The sequence below is a fragment of the Aspergillus brasiliensis genome (genome assembly GCF_001889945.1).
Source record: "Aspergillus brasiliensis CBS 101740 unplaced genomic scaffold ASPBRscaffold_4, whole genome shotgun sequence".
Lineage (NCBI taxonomy): Eukaryota > Fungi > Ascomycota > Eurotiomycetes > Eurotiales > Aspergillaceae > Aspergillus > Aspergillus brasiliensis.
In genome coordinates, this window is record NW_027137445.1 from 1,730,316 (window position 1) to 1,750,297 (window position 19,982).

The window sequence follows — 19,982 nt, forward strand, 5'->3', positions numbered from 1 at the left end:
CAGCGCTGATTCGAAATCCACGTTCCTACGATACTCGGTATGCATAGTATAGTATAAATAGATGTACTATATATATTAGATGAAAATGACGCAACTTCGCATATAGCACTTCGAGTCGAAAGTATCATGTCATGCGCTCAGCTCAGCTACTACTAATTGGTCTGGACTACATCGCGTCACAAACCCTTTATGCTTGAGAGCTGACTGCGTTCACTGTGCGACATCATGGCCCTACGTAGATCAGGCGGCTGTTAGTAACTGCAGCCTCGCATACATATGGGACACAAAAGCATTATAATGTTACTCAACCCGTATGCAGCCTGCTCTTAGAGGAAAGGCTGTATAACTTTTCTTCCAGCCCTGAATTATTATGTACCGCTTGAAGCAATCGCGTTGTGTCGGATCCATAAGTCCTCGAATATATATAGCCATCAATTGACATTGCCATCATTGATTTTTGGCATCATGATTAACACGCCGGAAGGACACCATTACCAGTAACCTCTGGTGCATACTTCGCAAGAATTGAGCTTGGAGCGACTTTAAAAACAACAGGGTTCCCGCTATCGGAGTATATGATCTCCGCCACTAGCAGTTCGATATGCTTCAGCTGTGTGTGAATGGCAGACTCTTCATACTTGTTTCTCCCTGGAATGGCTGATCGACACCGCTCGGGAAGCTTTGAAAGGTCAGCCACCCAACGAGGCAATTCATGAGAAACTTGATCCCCACAATAGATCCGTACACTTCTAATATTTTCCCGTCTACTTCCATAGTAGTGGTTTTCCTTTTGATGTCCTTGCGCTAGTGAAATTCGGCTTGCCGCGAGAGCTTCTCTGTGGATTTCCCGGGATAGTCACATTGCAATTGCTCCATACTTGCGTGGGCATGCAATCACTTTATCTCGCCCCCTAAAGGTGTGATCGTTGAAGATATTTTGGCTTTTCTTGGTGGACTGAGACCTACATTCTTTCAGGTCCCTTCTGTATTTCATCCTCACAGCTAGTTGTCAGATAATTCGGGATGACCGACCGTTCATTGAGAACGAGTGCGGTGAGGCCTGTTAGTCTGTAGTTTCATTTAGAAACTAATGCATCGTTCAGGGTAGCATGATTTGCTAAGCGAAGAGATCCAAAAATGGGGAATTTATTGGTACCTTATCTGCTCCGCACGGCGAACTTGGGTCGAATGCTGTCAAAACGCTTATCGTCACCTTTTCTGGATGCGGTCTGATCGGGACCCGAGCGTGGGCTGTGGAAGAATCCAGGGAAAAATGACTATGATTGATGATTCACATGGCTAACCATTTGGAGTTACACTGTAGCGTCATTTCCATCGCACATCTCCTGGAAGCGGACTGCTGCTGGTTAAAATTACTTCTCTGCCTTACTTGATGTATATCTTCACCCACAATGTCATCTACTGTATTTTCTTTGCAATTGTGGAGAACTATGTGTACTTTGTAGTACGTACGCGGTACCTAGGATGTTTAAAAATGCTGGGAATGGTAACCGCAGATATGCAGTCTGGACCAATTGACGGCGAGACATGCTCCCTACTACTAGTAGTACTAATGATCCGCACACAGAGCGCCACTCTCCGATCCGCGAATTTGCTCATCTTTTGTGGTTGCTTGGAAAACCAAGTAACTACGGTAACTACTAGTTACTCGTTACAGAGACGCGCTTACCGTCTGACGACACACCTGGTTACCCAAGGACTGCAGGGTCCCAATCGAGTAGACTATTTTTGAAAGAGTTTGGCTGACGGAGAGCAAATCATACAGATGTGTCACAATGCGGTGCGATCTGACAGGCTTGATCCAATGGCTCGGAACTGAGCCGCCCGCCTACAGTAGGATCAACACATTTCCAGTTCATCCCTACTTACAGTACAGTGATATTCTCAGGGCGATGATCAATTGATGATGGAGGATCGGAGAAATCAGCATCAACCCACCAAGACACGGACACGATTTACACTGGACCGGCAGCGCTATAGTAGTACTATTGATCAGCTGCTACGTGTCTAGAGACTTTTGTCAATCAATGGCAGACAAGGTACTCCATTGAGCGGCGACTTACACCGAGCTTAAAAGGCAATACTAGTACTTGCTGTAGACTAGTAGTAGTTAGTTAATTGAATGATCGGAGTAATCAGAAGGCGCAACTTTGAACATTGAATACCACCTCGATCTCACTGGTTGCCGTCTTCGGGGCGCCCCTCCAGGATCGTTCCCCGGCCAATGGAAACTCGGCGGCCTAGTTACTCCGTTCCTGGCCGACATTTGTCCTCATTGGGACTAGCGCCACTCTGGGGCGGCCTCACCGCGACTGTCCAATTCCTCGAAAGAGTCGTTTTACAGCAAAGTGCCTCAGTCAGCAGATAACCATCGATTCCTCCCTCCCTTCCTGTCCTTGGCCTACTCTTTCCCCGTCTCCAGGACTGACTTGCCGGTCGGACGCCGTCTCCCGAGTCACCCTTTACACCTCCCTCTCTAGTCCTGTCCCTTCCTTTGAGGTCTTACTCGGATTGATACGCCCACGTCTACTAAGTACTCTCGAAACTTCTGCGCTCCGACGCCCGGCCTGGATTTTCCACGGTGACTCCCTTTTCCCAACTCTGCCGCGCCTCCGCCTCCGCCCCCCTACGCCAGCCGCCCTTACTCAACAACCCTACAGTTCCTCCTCTTCAACCGCCCTCTGTGAATCCACTGCTTCCCCTCCCCTCCCCTCTATTCGCTCGCAAATTAGAGTATTCTGTGTCGCTGCCGCCTCGGTGAATGGACGTGGGGTACTGCTGACGGAGGCAAGAGAATCGCGCCCGCAACTGCGCCCGCCTAGCACAATTCCCGTCCAAGTTGGCCGCCCTTTGTCCTGTCGTTCCCCCGTCCGCCGTATCAACGATCCGGTCTGCAACACAATAAGGTGTGGGTTGGTAGCAGGTTGTGAGGCACTCTAGGGAGAATTGCAGGCATCTCCCTCTGCTCTTCTGAAGACTGCTGTGAGGGTCGAATGATGGGATCGGCAGAGGCTGCCTCCTCACCTGCGTTCCCTTTCCTGGACCCGATTGTCGTTGACGACGAGATGGGCAACCCTTACCAGGACGAAGATATGGATTTTCTGGATACTGCGAGGTTGCAAATGTCGGCGGAAAATGCAGGGAGGGACTTTGACGACCTATTCTCACGCGCCACTTCATCCCGCCCGGTCGCGGAATCGGAGCCATCGTGTCTGTCGCCCTCGGAATTGTCCCTCAAGCGATCGTACCAAGACCAAGATGCGTTGCGACAAGTGAATGTTGTATCGTCTGACTCACCCGCCGAGTCCCCGGATGGTTCTTCCCCCAGCTCTTCCTCCACATCACCGCGGAATCATCTTCGAAACCCGTCTGTTACCTCGTCTGCGTCGGTTGTACATAGCGAAACCACCGTCATGCCGTTTGGATACGCGACAGAGGATTGGATGAATCCCGACTTGGCATCAGTGAAGGAGGAGTCGCTTTTTGGTCTCGATCTTTCCCTGCCAAATCTTGACGGCCCGTTTCCCATAGACACCGATCTTGAATCAAGCAACAAAGCCATGGATGCCGCGTTCGATTTTGAGAGTGCCGCCAGCAGTCCCAGCCCTCTGAAATCCGAGTCGGCTCAGCCCACAATCAACAAGAGATCAAAATCCAAGATGCGAAGTGTTTCTAGCACTTCAGCCAGGCATTCTGCCTCATCGGTGAGTTCCCGCTCTTGTCTGCTTGCCGCCGTTTCTATCCGCTCTGCTGATGATAGCACACAGATCAATGGTCCGTCCTTCTTTCCGCGCAATACCAAAGAGCCTTCGCCGTTCTCCGTTTCGCGAAGCTTCAGTCAGGCCAAGTCACCATTGGGTCCATGGGGAGGCCATTCGCCTTCATCAATTTTGGAAGAAAGCTTTGGTGGAATCAACATGAATGGCGGGTCTCCGCTTACCCCGGGTCTCAACTTCGGACCAAGCAGCTTCCCATTTGGTGTCAACTTCGCACCGTCCCCCTCTCCAAGCACCGTGAAGCAGGAGCCGGCGCAGCGTCACATGCTAACCGTGCATCCCACCTCCCTCAAATCGCGCGTGGAGACTCAAATCCCCATCAGGCTGACTCTCTTCCCGTTGCCAAATGGTGTTAAGAAGTTGCGCTTGCCGAGCCATACCATCTCCAAGCCGAAATTCCTTGCGCCGCCGACTATTGAACGGTCTCCAGAGATCGTGGAGCTGCACACAAGTCTCGTTTGCACAAGTGCGATGCAAGATCAAGAGAAACTGAAGAAGGCCTTTGCCAGAGCAAGGGGAGATAACTCTTACCGTTCATCTAGTTCTAGCCCACGTTCTGCCGAAGACATGCAAGAAGACGATAAGCCACTGGATGGCGGCGAAGTCAAGATTTGCTCTGGTTGTATACAGCGTGAGCGGAAGCGTGCATTCAGAAAGAAGCAAAGAAAGCCGGAAGAAGACGAACTTTTCCAGAAGGACGAGGAGAAAAGGGTAATCGTTTTCAACACCAACGAAGTCAAGGAATGGGCCGAGCCGTCAAAGAATGCCATGCCAGGCTTTGGAGACGCTCCAATGCCTAATATTCCTCCAGGGGCCATGCAAGTGGAGTTACCAATGCGTATCGCATGCTACTGCAGACATCAAAACGAGAAGCTTGGGTTCCAGTACGTATACCCGGCTTTGCGCGGATATGAGAAATGAGCGCCTTGCTAACTTTAGTCTTTAGAGTCATATTCACTGTCAAGGATTATAAGGATAATGTTGTTGCTCAGGCAATAACAAACTCTATCATGATCACCGACGACCACAAAACCCATGCACCTCCCGCTCCGCCAGCTCCTGGTCCATCTCCTTCTCTACCAGACGGGACACAGCTTCCGGGCGTTGGCGTCTTTCCATCGAGCCCCAGTGTTGATACAGGCAAATCATCGGCTCCGTCGCAACAAGCAGCTCAGTCATCTTCAGCTACGGATATACAAGGTCTTCAGCAAAGATTCAACACTCAATATCTGACGTCAGGCTCCTTTCCAGTGTCCCAGGCCTCAACGAATGGCACAACTACCAACGCTCACACGCCGCGGAGTCTTTCTCGACAGACGTCGCCGAACGATTTTCAAGGGCCGATGACCAAGCGTCGCAAGCACAGCAACTCCGGGAGGCTCCCATCGGAACTCACTATGACCAAGCTGGAAAACACGCAGGCATCTGGTAGCGTCTCCAGCTCCTCAGCTCCCAGCAATGATCCACCTTTCCCCAGCACCCGCGGGTTCGCATCCCCGACGGAGAGGCCTTTCGTCACTGCTTCTGCCATCTCTAATCAGTTCCCTACCGGACCACCAACTCCCAACGGCGCAGATACTAATCCCTTCCTTAACACCATGCAACAGCAGAGTTTGGACAACTTCATACAGCAGCAATTGATGTCTGCACCGAACTCCGCTCAACCAAGCCGTCCTGGGACCCCCGGTGGTTCGCGCAACAATTTCCAGGATCAAGGTTACAATATCTCCATGGGACCCAGCCCGTCCACATCAATGTGGCCGCCACTAACCAATGCGGGAAACCGGTTACCCTCGGTCATTCACAAGTTGGTACCTGCAGAAGGCTCGATCACGGGAGGCACAGAGGTTACCTTGCTTGGAAGTGGCTTCTACCCTGGGATGGAAGTCGTCTTTGGCGACACACTAGCCACTACTACCACGTTCTGGGGTGATAAGTGTCTCAATTGCCTGACACCTCCCGCACTTCAACCCGGGCTGGTGGCAGTGGTGTTCAAACACGAGCATCCCACGTTCGGTCAGATGCAGCCAGCTCAACCTCTTATGCCAAAGCAGCAGCAGTTCTTCCGTTATGTCGACGATCGCGAGCTGCAGATGTATCGCCTTGCGCTTGGCATCCTTGGACAGAAACTCGGCAGTCAGGCAGATGCATTCCAGACGGCCCAGCAGATCATGGGCAGTGACATGAAGGGCGTTTTCAATCTGCAAAAGGACTTCCCGGGAGGCTCTGGCGGTGGTCACCAGCGGCAGGTGGCTGGGCTGGAGTCGCAAGTTACACTGGGTGACCTCGATGGAAGAATGTGGAAGTACCTTGAGTTTGTCGATCTCGATGACAGCCCGCGCCCACCCAGGTACAATTCGCGCTCTGCGACAGGCCAGACTCTGCTCCATTTTGCCGCCTCCTTGGGCCTGACACGGTTCGTGGCTGGTCTGCTTGCGCGAGGTGCCAACCCGGACCTGCAAGATAACACTGGGAACACGCCGATGCACTTTGCGGCTATGAACGGTCATGCGCATATTGTCAACAGGCTTCGTCTTGCCGGTGCCAATCCGAATGCCCGTAGCATTAGGGGATTTACTCCAGCGGACCTCGCTACGACGTTGCCTGCTCACCAGGCGGCCTTGATACCTGCACGCCATTATCGCTCACGTAGTGTTGGATCACTGTCCTCTTCACGTCGCAGGCACAGCAGTTCCGCATCGTTACATTCGCTCTGGGACTCTTCGTCTGTGTCTGGCTCTTTTGATCATGCTGTTGAAGACTCTGATGACTCGGAAGACGAAGACGATGTGATTGACTATACCGTCTCCCGTCGGTCAAGTATGCATCACGAGCGATCAGGGTCGATTCCGGGACCTGAGCAGCCAGCAGAATCGGACGATGCCCGACCATTTTCGCCTCCCGCGGCCCTGGTTGCTTGGCGTAATCAACTGCAGGCTCAAATCAACCAATTCCAGCAAAGTGTGGCCAACGCTTTCCCCAATTTGCCTGCGTTGCCGCCCATGCCCGCATTGCCTGACTACCAAGCCCATCCGATGATGCGTCGTATCACCAATTTGGTCCCTCACCGACCGAGCACCGCGCGATCCGCCAAAGATGGCTGGTGGGATATGCTGACGGGCAATTCCGCTCCTACTGGTACAGAGCTACCCTCCTATGAGGAACTCTACCCGCACAAGGAGACTGAAGATGATGAGCAAGCAGCGCGTTTGAAGAAATCGAGTATGCTCCAAGCGGCGACGGAGGCAGCTCTCGATCAGCATTTCGAAGCGCAGGCCAGCACATCGGAGGTTTCCCGGGCCAAGCCAGAAAGTGAAGATATTAAAGACATCCGCATTGGCCGCAAGGTGATATCTCGTGAACAGCAGAAGCACCTTCGAGAGCAGCAAGCGCGGCGAATGAAGGGTCTCGGTAGCGATCGGAATCTGTATTTCATCTGGGTAAGTAGAATTGCTCCCTCGAATTGTCATTATATTGCTGGAACCACTGCTAACGGTTGCTAGATTCCGCTCCTTCTGTTGGTTATCTGCGCTTGGATCCGGAGTTACGTTCCGGGCATCTGGGAAGGCTTTTCTAGCGGCTATGAATATGTCAAGGCTCAATATGCGCAGCGCGCCTTAGAAGTTGGCCATTGACACTTGTTTTTTCACTTTTCCTCCTTTCCTTCATCTATTTTGAGCTAGGGCGTTCTGTCCTCTGGGTCGGTAATACAAACGGGGCATGTCTTTTCTTTTGTTAAAGAGCTATTGTTCCATAATGACGGGATATGACTGTTTTGATCTCTTTGTCTTGTTTCTGGTGAACCATGCTGCCCTCAACTGTTTCTGTACAGATCCTTGTGTGTTTCCTTAGGCGATTTCTTTTCTCTCCGGCTTCCTTCGACTTAATGAAGACCAAGTCACGTGTCCTGCAGAGGATTCATCCCCCATTGTTTTCTATACTGCGCATAGAGATGAATATAATTCTTCAATTTACAATAGAGTGAACATAGGACCTCGTAGTAGCTTGGAAGAGGCCTGATCGTAAACAGTGCGGGCTCCACCCAACGATGTCGGGGGAAGGTTAGGCGGAGAGGAAGCTCACACGCGCGGAGAGCAAGGCGGTCTTGCCGCCCCCCGGCCAAAACAACCGCAATACCATCATCACCGCTGTGGCCGAAATAGTTGCCTCTGCCAATTCCCTCCCCTTACTGCGCAATTAGCTAGGAGTTTGGCTTCCCTTTTTCCAGCCAGTCAGGCGGCATGCCCTTTGCGAGTGGTCCCTTGACCCCCGAATAGTGCTCGGGCATCATGGACCCCTCCCCCCAGGCGGGCTCGAGCAGTGTCACCGGTAAGGATAACCACCCCCCGATGGTTTTCCGATGGCATTATGGGGGTACACGTTGCTCACTTCTTCGTTTTGATTCCCAGTCGAGTATACTGACCCCTCCGGTCTATTTCCCACCGTCCAGTCCATCCTTGCAGATAAGCTACCGCTAAAGAACCTCCACTGGAAGTCCCCGACCCGCCCCGTTCGATCCATCGAGTCCCTCCGTATCGGCTTCGTCCCTGCCCAGCATGAATCGGACGAGCGCAAGCCCTCTACCGAGACGACCAGTGGCATCGTGACGCACCGGCGACATCAAATTCCAGGCTTACGCCAGACTCCCTATCTGAAGATTTACTTGCTCCGCTGTGACGACAACGATACCTACAAGGCTACGGCGCGGAAGGCGCTGCGGGATTGGATCAAGTCTCATGCCACGACATCCTCGATCAGCGCAACATCCACTAGTCAGGAGAAGCATGATGCTTTCGACTGGCTCATCGTACATGTGGTGCAGGACGGAGATGGGGCGGAAAAGTCCGCCCCTTCCAAATGGGGTCGCACAACCACCACAGTCCTTGAGAAGATCAAAGCCGACTTTAATGGAACTTCCAAGTCCTCCACTACAGATCGCGTGGCTCAGCTACGCCTTCCTAAGCAAGGCAGTAATGCGAAGCCACCTGAGCTGGCCGATCAGATCGAAGACTTGGTTGAGAAGCTGAAGAACGCAATTCTGGCATCCTTTGACCTTCGCGTGGCGCAGTATGAGGAGGACATCAAGGAGAAAGACTCGCAGCGCAGTTTGCCTGGCTGGAATTTCTGTACCTTTTTCATACTCAAGGAGGGTCTGGCTAGGGGCTTTGAAAATGTGGGATTGTTCGAGGACGCGTTGCTCGGCTACGATGAGCTTGCGGTCGGTCTGGATACCGCGATACAAGAACAGCTTGAAGGAACTGGGGAACAGCATGGGGGAGCATTTCTGACTCACAGTAAGGACTGGAAAGACAAGGCAAAATCGGCTCTGGAGTCTGCAGGCGAAGTAGCCCGCAAAGACAAGGGCGAGGAAGATGATGAGCCAGAAGCCGTTCCGGAAATTGCAATGGATGATTTCCCCATATCTGCAACCAAAAAGCCCTATAGGGAGATGATATTGGCCAGTGATATCTCCATTTTTGATTTCCGCACCTATGTCTTCTCAAGACAATTGACATTACTGCTTAGGGCGGCAAAGGCACCCTCCTTGCTCAGTAAGGAAGCAGAAGCAGATCCAAAGTCGTTCAGGAAAGACCGGAAGCCAGAGAACCTACTGCTCCTTTCCGAAGTTTGCCAAAGAGCAACTGAGTTCATAAGCCTTGCGGCACGGACGCTCAGGGTTGACCTCGAGACGGGGCTGGTAGATGTGGAGGATGCCAGGAAGTCGGAGGTGGTGAGCAATATTGTATCATCATGGGCCTACGCTGCTGCCTCTCAGGTGCTTTCTCAAACATTTACTCCTGCCCTTACACTCCCCGAGTCTACACTGCATGCCGTCAACAAGCCAGCAGACGTCGCCACGCATACTGAAACCCAGCCAGAGCTTCCAAGGCGCTCAAGTTCACTTGCGACTTCAGCTACGCCTCAGCCACGGCGTATGACAACTTCAGGCATCTTACCTCCAGAAGCTCTTTCGTCTGTCCATGCTCGACCGGGCTTTGAGGGCCCGAAGCTTACGCCCAAAACCGGTTCTGAGCAATTGGCGTCTGGAAGAGCGGAGTTGCTCCTGATGACTCGCCGACTTCTTGAGGAAATTGCTGCGAGATGCGGCTGGAAGGAGACTTGGAATGATCTTCATCTTCTTTTCAATGATCGAGGATCCGACGTTGGTGATATGACTGACGTATCGCTTGATGACGAGACTCCGCAGCCGGCAGATAAGTCTGAAGGTACCGATCTTCTGTCTGGCATTGACCTCCCTGGCTTGAAGCTAGCTCTCCAGTCCAGAAAGGCTTTCCGTGTGCATTATGAAGATCTTACTGATCAAATGTACCGCCATCACATCGCTGCAAATCGGACGTACTCAACCCAGGCAGCACTTGCTGACATGGCCCTCATACGCTACAGACAGAGCGACTATGGAGCGGCAGCATCTTATTTTCACCACATTGCTCCGTTTTATGGCAGTAAGAACTGGGTTGTTTTAGAGGGCATTATGTTGGAGATGTATACCCGGTGTCTCAAGGAGCTGAATCGCAGTGAAGAATACGTCCGGGTGATCCTCCGCCTTCTCGCGAAGTTCGCCATATATACAGAGTCCAACCTATCGAAACGGCAGAAGACGCTAGATGCGTCACATATCTTTGCGGAAAATGCATTGATTTCTGAGTACGTTGAAGAGCTGTTTAAGGCATCAAGTTCTCTCCAGAAAGAAGTCATAGCGCCCATGACTGATTTCTTTGGGGACATCAATGTCAAGCCTGCAATTTTACACTATGCGGACAAGGATGGGTTTCAGCTTCAACTCTACCTACGCTTTCTTCTGGGGAAGCGCATCGACATTGATTCGATAAAGTTGCGTTTGGTGGGCGCGCACAACGCTCAGAGTAATGAGCATTGGTTAGAGGCGCCTATTCAAATGACCATCAAGTCGTCGTCGACGAGGGTGCTGGTTGACTCTCCGGTGAGTACGCCTTGCAGCTATCTGCGCTATCCTTGTTTTCATTTATGCTGACTATAGTAGATAACACTCCAAGGTAAATACTTCGTGGACCGCATCGAAATGCGTGCGAAAAATATTGTTTTCACTTTTGGAGGCGGGAAGCATGCATCCCTGCCAGTGGGATTTAGAGAGGCCATAGAGGCCGAGGAAGAGGATAGTCGTCCATACATCTACTGTTATCCACCGCCGGACGGCCTTCAGGCAAAGATCGTGTCACCGCACTTTGTCAATCTGGAGGAATTACGGACGCTAGAGCTGGAACTCAGTAGTGGATGGAACGACATCAAAAGCGGGACTCTTCGAGTAAGGCCTGCCACTGCTGGTCTTCGATTGAGAACCACTGAAACCGAACTCGTAGAGGGAGATATCAAGATCGAAGCCCATAGTGACTCGGGAAATATCGAGTTTACTCGGCTGAAACCCAACTCGTTCGTTCGATTCCGGATCCCTTACACGGTCGAAGAACATCACCCGATGCTCTCTGCAAGAGCCGAAGTGGCATACGAGACAGAGAAGGGACGGTTCACTTACTCCTCGGTGCACAACATTATCTCAGGCTTGCCTATTAGTGTTAATGTGCAGGATGTTTTCAAGGATAGTGTCCTATTCTCACGATTCACCATCAGTCCGGCGATGCTGATCCCGCTCCGGATCTTGAAGTGCCAAATCCCAAGCTCAGACATCTACGAAGTGCAGTCGAGTATTGGTGACTCTGTGGCGCTAAATGTATTTGCCAAACAGCCAGCGTCCTTACTCTACAAGATTCGACAGCGGCCAGACAACGTTCCCACTCCGGGAGCAAGACGGTCTCTGCGACTAAGTGTCGATTTCACTTGTGTGGACGACGAATGTTTATATGCAGTCGAGCAGACATTCAAGTCAAGTGTTGCAACGAGCAAATTTCATCAGTACACGAGCTTGCTCACATCCCACATTGTCGAGACGTTTCGCTCACAGCTGTCGACTTCCGACATGGAAGTTGTCGGCCTTGTTCGGGAGGTGGAAACACTGCAGTATGCGAATGCCCACTGGGAGACATTACTGAGCGCGTTGAAAGAGCCTGTGGATGGACTGAAGGCTTGGCTTATGGACTGGCATAAGGTAAGTCACCCGTACATCCCACCGACCACCCCCTTGCATCTCTAGTCTAATACGAACAGAATCACCCGGTTATCTGCCTCCCAGAGCCTCCAGCCGTACGCAGCAGACACATCGTCATCCCCGTCGACATCCCGGAGATTCAAGTTGTGCACACAGCGGAGCTCCGCCTCGCTAACCTAGCACAGCAACCTCCCCATGCGGCAGTTGGACAGATGATTGCTGCAGAACTCAGCATACGTCATACACGACGGTGGTGCTCACCAGAACATCGCGAAAACGCAGGCGGTCCGCTTGATTTCTCGTACGAGATCCACGCCAATCCCGAAACATGGCTCGTTGGTGGCCGACGCCGCGGAAACTTCACCGCCGAAGAAGGCGAGACCAAGAGCTTTGCAATCATGCTCCTTCCGCAGAAAGCCGGACACCTCCTTCTTCCGGGGTTGGAAATCAGGTCCTTTGTGCCGCCATCCCCAACATCCCCATCGTCTCTGTCACAGCCGCAGTCGCAATCTTCGACGACTGCGACCGGGGGGCAGATGATGAGTCCCAACCCTGGACAGCCCATGGCAGCTGGGTCCATGACGGCCGCCGCTACCGGCGGCGCAGCGGCAGTGGTACCGCTGCAGCGCCGACCCATTCCGTGCGAGGTCGACTACCGTAATCACGGTGAGACCGTGCTGGTATTACCCGATCTCCGCACGACGACGGTGAGCTTGTCACTGTCCGGAGGCAGTCATGGCGGGGCCTGGTTGATAGATTCGGAGCGGTTGCATGTAACGAGCTCATAGACGACCTACATTTCTCCTACATACCTTAAGTAGCTTCTTTGTGCATACATAGCTTAGAAGCCAGGTATAATGCATGTATAGACCATAGGCTATATCTTTTGTGACTCCTTCATGCCATAGAAGCCATAGAACAGACAGCAGTGACAGTAGCAAGATTAAATGAAGACAATGGAATAATACTACGTAGTCGAACAATATACATCAAACCCACCCAAGCCTTCATAGAATTTAAGAATGTTTTCCATTTCCATCCTCAATTGCAAAATACCCGCTTTACACATACAGCCTCATACGATACAAAGATTACATCCATACATTCTCTTTCCATTTCCTCCCACCAGATAAGGCCAGCAACACCGCCTACTACTAGATACTACTACCTACCTTAGTTAGCCTGTCCATTGCATTGTACTACAATAAGTAGTAAGAAGAAGAATTCAACCTGACCTTGCTCAAGTTCCTTAGTAATGAATATCACATCAGCAGATACGAATAGGTAATTACACAGGAGAGCTTATGTTCCAGCAGATAATATGAAATAAACATTTCAAAACTATAACTAGTCATCTACTTTCAGTTTAAAGAAAGAGAGAAAGAGAGAGTGTGTGTGAATGACTCGACTTGATCCAGCGTTGTTTGTATTGTATGTATGTATCTATGTATGTATGAATGCGGTAATTGATTGACACAGCCGCCCTTTTTTTTCTTTCCTTCTCTTTACTCCTTCTTTTCCCACCCACCCCCACATATCCTTGTTTCCCGATCAGCAACAAGGCCCCACCGGGACCCAATCTCAACAAAATGGCTGGTGTTCCCAACAGATGCTGACAGGCGTGCCACTAACTAACGACAGAGTAACTACTCTGTAGACAACGAAACTGCGCATATGGTGCTTTTCATGCTTGCTTGCTTGCTTACGTTAATTGTTTTTCTTACTATTTTAAGGTGGTGTAGTCGATGGAGAATTGAAATGTATCTCTTCATATATACGGAGTACTCTGCATATGTACGTATGGATCTGATGATTGGTTCAACGGGTTGAATGGATTTCTACGGAGTATGTAGTATGTGTATATCCGTCTAGTTGGGGAGATACCACGGCGTACCTTCCATATCTACAATCACATGCATCAAACTTTTTTACCCCATCATTAAGTTATCTCCAAATTCTCCATCTTACTACTTAACTAGATGGGAAATTTACCCTATTTTACCCTACTTTGGTAATTTTGATTACCCGACACCCGTTATGTGGCGAGTTGGTTTGACCGGGCTGGCTGGGGCTGCGCGCGTTTGTTTAAGTTTTTTCACACCCGCGCCGCCGAAAGTCTAAGGCCAGTTTCATCCATCCCCGTAGGCCTAAGGTGATGTGCTCCACTGCGATTCTGCCGCTTTGTGTTTTGTTCGAGTCAAGTCGGTCGTGGAAGATATGGAACCGAACATGCTGTAAGGTGCCACTTTCGTGTCTCTCTACTGTAAGTAGATCCTGCATGCGGAGAAAATCACATGGTAGTTCACGCTCAGGGCGTCGAGGGCAAGTCAATGATCCGTTAACCCTCAGTTGAATCTGGACGCACGCACTGGGTTGGGAGGGGCTGGTTGGTGGAAGCGAGAGACTCAATGGCATGTGAAGATTCGAGACACCAGAAGGGTCTGGCTGGCTGGCCGGCCTGAGTTGTCAGGGCGGCAAGCAATCCATCAGAATGGCTTCAGCCCCTGGGAGGCTGAACAAGCAGTGAGCTGGCTGGGGAAGGATTATCCCTACCCTTTTGTGTTGGAGCTCAGCTGGGATCCTTTCCCCCCAATTCTGATTGTTGATAAGATGCCCGAATCATCTCCGACCCAGTTATACTAGATACTAGTCAGTTCAGAGATGGGACGCCTTGTGTCCTTCTCGTCTCCATCCGAGGTGTCATCTGTCCTCGCATGATGACTGGTGAGACTGACCAGTAGAAATTATCCGAAAGCACAGGGCCAACCACCAGCCCGCTCTGATAATAAGAACTGTAATTCTTCATCCGGGTTCATGCCCACCGCCCAAAGAGGGAAGCTGCCAAGATTGTTGAGAAGCCAATTCTCCTTCTTACCCGGCAGTGGGGCCACAATGTCAAATCCCCATTGGTTCCAGCGGGGCGGTGAGCCTCCGCGGTTCATGGTCCCTGGTAACCACGCTCGGTTTTCTGGAACGTGAAGTATTTTGCAATACTCCAGCCACATGGCCCGTTAGTCAGGAGTGCAACCATATCTTATGATCCTCTGGCGTGCGGTGACTCGGTGAGAACCCTTGCCGTGGAGGGACTCGGCTTAAGGGGGCAAAGAATAGTTAATCCCTCAGATGCTCTTGTCAGCACACCCTGGAATGTACGGAGTAGATGACACTCCCCTTTTGCAATTAGGTCGTACGGATCAGCCGCCGCCCCCCCTTCCAGCAGCAGGTGGCGTGTATCTCGAATCAACCAGTCACAGATGGCCCGAAACCGAGAGGGTTCGTAGGCATGCGCATCTCGGGCAAAGCCACAAAACAGACTCCTCGTCGACCTCGGCTCAGGTATCCAGAACTCTTCATGATCTTGCTTTGAGCCAGGCAGATTAACTTCCTACTACCTCGCCAGATGCGTCGATCAAGCCAGTAATGAACCCGTCTGCAGATGTAGAGCATGTCACGCAAAAGGCAAACTGCGACGAGATGCTCCAGTAAGCGCCTTCCTATCCACCCCATCTCTTTTCCGTACGTAGTAGGCAAAAATGACAGGACAAGAGTGAGATGCGAATACTGCAGAGGGTAACTAATGCCGTCGGATCGTAATCTTCTCGTAAGTCGGGACGCCGTCCCGTATTGACGCGGCAGCCCCTGGCCAATGAGCGATGTCCCACCGGATACAATTTTTCATGCGGGAGATCCCCCGTAACGCAAAATTACCAGCCCAGGGGCCCGGCGGGACTTGCGTCCAGATCGGGTGTTTCTGGATGGCTTGCCTTCTGGGCTTCTTCTTCGACTGCACTGGAAATTCGGGTTTCCCCAATCAATTCGCGTTCTTTTGGTTCATGGGTTGTTCCCCCTTACCTTTTCCTTTTTTGCAATTTTTCTCATTTTCCTCTCTTTGGGACCCTCGTTTATTCTTTTTTTTTTTTTGTTTTGCCTCCTCCCTCCTCTCCCCGGCTTCTGCTCGACGCTGAACAGGTGATCATCAAACAATCGCCCTTTTTTTTTTTTCCCTTTCACTCTTTTTTGCCTCTGTCCGCTTTTTCCAAATTTCTTTGAACGCCCCCCCCCCTCGTCCCACTTCTCTTCGGTCAAGTCTCTTTGCTGGCGACCATTTATATCCGTCCGATTGTCACCTTACCTCTTCTTCCCTACCTCTTCCCGACCCCCCTCCCCCATTTCCCCAAACTCCTTCGCTGCGTGGGAGCTCAACTCCGTCCAGTGCCTACTTAGAGCTGCTACAGCTTCGGCGCCGTATTTTGATCCATTGGTACGCTGCACTCACCTCGCTTGACTTGTTCTTTGCACCAGCTGCAGCATTGAACCTTGGCTAACAGAGCTGCGAACCTCTAGACTTCGCCGTCCTAAAGCTCGAGAGAACATTTGTGTGGGCAAGCTTCACCATGTCTTCCACAGCTCTCCCCAAGCGCGTTGCGCTGCACCGCAATGCTACGGATTCGTCCGTTCCCAGCTCGGTCACCCCTTCTCCGCTGGACAGCCCTCGCCAGTCCCCTTCGACCACTTCCCTTTCGTCGTTGGCGTCGGAGGCAGAGGTCAGCAGCAAGATGTTGGATACCTATGGCAACGAGTTCAAGATCCCGGATTATACCATCAAGCAGATCCGTGATGCCATTCCCCCTCACTGCTATGAGCGCAAAGCTCTCACCAGCTTGTATTATGTCTTCCGGGATGTGTTCTGGCTCGCGACCATCTTCTATGTCTTCCACAACTACGTGACCCCCGAGACCGTTCCTTACAAGCCCGCAAGAGTCGTGCTGTGGGCCCTTTACACCATCGTGCAGGGTCTGTTCGGTACCGGTGTCTGGGTTTTGGCTCACGAGTGCGGCCATCAGGCTTTCTCTCCGTCCAAGGTTCTCAACGACACTGTTGGTTGGATTTGCCATTCTGCCCTTCTGGTGCCCTACTTCTCCTGGAAGATCTCCCACGGAAAGCACCACAAGGCCACCGGCAACATCGCCCGCGACATGGTGTTCGTGCCCAAGACCCGGGACCAGTACGCCTCTCGCGTCGGCAAGGCTATGCACGAACTCAATGAGTTGATGGAGGAAACTCCCATTGCCACTGCCTTCAACCTCGTTCTCCAGCAGCTCTTCGGTTGGCCCATGTACCTGATCACCAACGTTACTGGTCACAACAACCACGAGCGTCAGCCTGAGGGCCGTGGAAAGGGAAAGCAGAACGGCTACTTCGGCGGTGTCAACCACTTCAACCCGTCTAGCCCTCTGTACGAGGCCAAGGACGCTAAGCTCATTGTCTTGAGTGACATCGGTCTCGCCATTGTCGGAAGCATTCTGTACTTGGTCGGCTCCAAGTACGGCTGGATGAACCTTCTGGTTTGGTACGGTATCCCCTACCTCTGGGTGAACCACTGGCTGGGTAAGTTACTTTCTCCACAAATTGGTACAATTGCCGGAACGAATACTAACTGGAAGATATAGTTGCCATCACCTACCTCCAGCACACCGACCCCACCCTCCCCCACTACCAGCCTGATGTCTGGAACTTCGCCCGTGGTGCCGCTGCCACCATTGACCGTGACTTCGGCTTCGTCGGCCGTCACATCTTCCACGGTATTATTGAGACTCACGTTCTTCACCACTATGTCAGCACTATCCCCTTCTACCACGCCGATGAGGCCAGCGAGGCCATCAAGAAGGTCATGGGATCGCACTACCGGACCGAAGCCCACACTGGCTGGACCGGATTCTTCAAGGCTATGTGGACTAGTGCCCGTGTGTGCCACTGGGTTGAGCCCACCGAGGGCGCCCAGGGTGAGAGCTCCGGAGTGCTCTTCTACCGTAACACGAACGGTATTGGTGTCCCTCCTGCCAAGCTTGCAAAATAGAGCATGTCTGTCGTACATAGAACGAGTGATATTTTTTTTCTCTTTCTTTCTTGGGATTTTTCCTTCTTTTTTTTCTTCAATTTCTTTTCGCATCTCGTGGTGCTCTCGCAGGATCGACATAGGCCACGGTATGACACTTCCTGTTGTTGTTATGTCATAGACCAACTGCGAGCTGATTCGAGCTGAAGGCGTATACGGAAAGTGGGGTAGCGATTTGAACGTGTAGAAGGGGCCATCGTGTTTGACTTAATCGTCCCATTATTATCAATGTAATCTGGAGGAAAATCGTGTAATATGATCATCAGTGAGCTTTCAAGCTTCCAGTGCAAGCCGAGCCGAGTAATCTCTTCTAAGCTCGCCATCGAGCGAACGCCGATACAGCTCTATTTCCATCGTTATAGACCATTTGACTGCGAAGGAGCAGTCAAAGATCAGATCTCGTATGTATGACCAAGCTCTTCTCGACGGCTGAACGAGCCGATGGGCCACGCCTGACCGACAGCTTCTGGACGGACCCACCGCATCAAAAGGGAAAAAAGCATAAATCCTCCGAAGGCTGACCGACACCTGGGGAGCGGAGACCGCTAAGACGAGATAGTATTCACCTTGACCCAACCCAAAAAGTAAGCATAAAATTAAGGTGGGAATAGTGTGGGCGTGTGGGAAGGGGGAAAGGAACTGAAGAGCCTAAAACCTTGGGTGGTAAGTTAGTTTGGTGGTGGGCAAAAGAAAGGAACAAAACTGCGGGGGCGCCCGTTCCGCCAGACGCCGAAAACAGACGCTAGTCCCGGAACGGGTGAGACCCCTGGTGAGTACTGGGCAGATAGTGGCTAAGAGGGCTCTTCTCAGCAGAGAGGTCTCGGATGGATTACAAGGAAAGGTTAGGATGAAGTACGAAGGGGAAGGAACAGTGAGAAAGCAATATATTGATCGTGTCGTAGATCGTGACGGGGAATATCGCGCTATATGGTGTCAAAATCCTCTGTACAGCCCCTCAGCCCACCCTTCCAGATTTCAAACTCCACCTCGTGTTGGCTCTCGCCTTGCTCTGTGACTGGTCCGGCAGTCCAGGGGGCAAAAACAAGTTTCATAGTCCTTCGGACACCTCGTGTAACTGCCTGTGATGACGACAGTGAGGACTGCTCGGTCGCTGCATGGTCATCTCGGTCAATATTCGTGACATTGAGCTTCGTCTTCTCGTCTACTGCATCGGCCTCGTTTGGAGCAGCAGAGATTGCAGGGTGGTGTACTCTATCCTGTTCTTTATCCTCCGTTTGCACTCGCGATTGCGGAGGCTCGTTGTCCCGTTCTCTTGAGGTAGGCGGCAATTGCTGTCCACTGGAGACAAACGTATCCTCTAGAATAGCCTCCCAGTCCACAAATCGGCTCTCCTTTTTAAGTGCAATGCGACATGCAATCTGAGTTGACCAAACCAAGCCCAGAGTCGGGGTCTTCTGTGCGGTTTGCTGGAAAGCTGGGTACAGGCTGGAGATAGTAGGTTGTAGTGTGTCACCCCACCCGGTGAAGAACCGCTGCTGGTGTATAAGACTCAAGATCTCGTTTCGCACAGGGTTGCCGATCAGGTATGACCCGTCGAATTGTTGCTGCTGCGGATCGTCCTCCGTGGTGTACGGCGATGAAGGAAGGCTAGATGGTGAGGATTGGAGGATCGGGTTATGTGGAGTCAATTCGACATTTCGGGACTCAAGAGGTCTGTTTCGTGGTAACGGTGTAGCAGCTTCTAAATCGTGACGTGACGACAGTGCTTGCTGTTGTGTGGAAGAAAGAGATGATATGGCACCACTATGCGGACGGAATAGAGCGGGATGTCCGCCAGCAGCTTCAATGCGATCAGAAACCTGGTTTGCTACTACAACTGCGACATCCTCGTCCACGGCCAGGTTCCTCAACATCTGTCCTAATCTGGCAAGCTCGCCAGACCGTGTAGATAAGCCCGACAGATTATGGGACGAATGCTCCGCCCGGTAATTTGCAGTTATGGAGTCAATGACAACAAGCCCAACATTATATCGCTTTATTGCAACAGGGAGTTGGTAGTTGAGGATGTGATCTTGTGCCTCAAGATCCATGGCATTGATGGACAGTATATTCTCCAAAGAGGGCTTGTGAGTTTGAGACAGGGTAGAGAGATACGGATGGAATTCGATGAGCTGCGAAAGCCGCAGTGTCGATAACGGAGCTTCTGTAGAGATGTATATGGCACGCT

General features: G+C 51.6%; 3 protein-coding genes across 3 annotated transcripts; all 3 read left to right on the top strand.

Annotated features, from left to right (window-relative positions):
• Window positions 1-2,540: 2,540 nt before the first annotated feature.
• On the top strand, window positions 2,541-7,432 carry ASPBRDRAFT_671217 (putative membrane-tethered transcription factor (SPT23); the record flags this gene model as incomplete). Its single annotated transcript, XM_067628845.1, has 4 exons — window positions 2,541-3,725; window positions 3,789-4,681; window positions 4,744-7,237; window positions 7,301-7,432. Exons 1-4 carry the CDS (start codon window positions 3,015-3,017, stop codon window positions 7,430-7,432), a joined length of 4,230 nt encoding a protein of 1,409 aa, XP_067480919.1. The 5' UTR covers window positions 2,541-3,014.
• Window positions 7,433-7,944: 512 nt separating this feature from the next.
• ASPBRDRAFT_205882 (putative TMEM1 family protein) lies at window positions 7,945-12,879 on the top strand. The gene is made up of 4 exons (XM_067621760.1): window positions 7,945-8,126; window positions 8,207-10,758; window positions 10,819-11,898; window positions 11,958-12,879. The coding sequence occupies exons 1-4, from the start codon at window positions 8,087-8,089 to the stop codon at window positions 12,684-12,686; spliced, it is 4,401 nt and encodes a 1,466-aa protein (XP_067480920.1). The 5' UTR covers window positions 7,945-8,086; the 3' UTR covers window positions 12,687-12,879.
• A 3,413-nt stretch (window positions 12,880-16,292) lies between these two features.
• On the top strand, window positions 16,293-17,755 carry ASPBRDRAFT_122829 (oleate delta-12 desaturase odeA; the record flags this gene model as incomplete). Its single annotated transcript, XM_067617548.1, has 2 exons — window positions 16,293-17,286; window positions 17,349-17,755. The coding sequence occupies 2 exons, from the start codon at window positions 16,293-16,295 to the stop codon at window positions 17,753-17,755; spliced, it is 1,401 nt and encodes a 466-aa protein (XP_067480921.1).
• Between the last annotated feature and the right edge of the window lie 2,227 nt (window positions 17,756-19,982).

Bases quoted from the DNA above. Each gene is read 5' to 3' on its own strand.
- ASPBRDRAFT_205882 (XM_067621760.1), top strand. From the start codon at position 8,087: ATGGACCCCTCCCCCCAGGCGGGCTCGAGCAGTGTCACCG. The intron at 8,127-8,206 runs GTAAGGATAACC...TTTGATTCCCAG, and splicing joins GGGCTCGAGCAGTGTCACCG to TCGAGTATACTGACCCCTCC. The intron at 10,759-10,818 runs GTGAGTACGCCT...TGACTATAGTAG, and splicing joins GGGTGCTGGTTGACTCTCCG to ATAACACTCCAAGGTAAATA.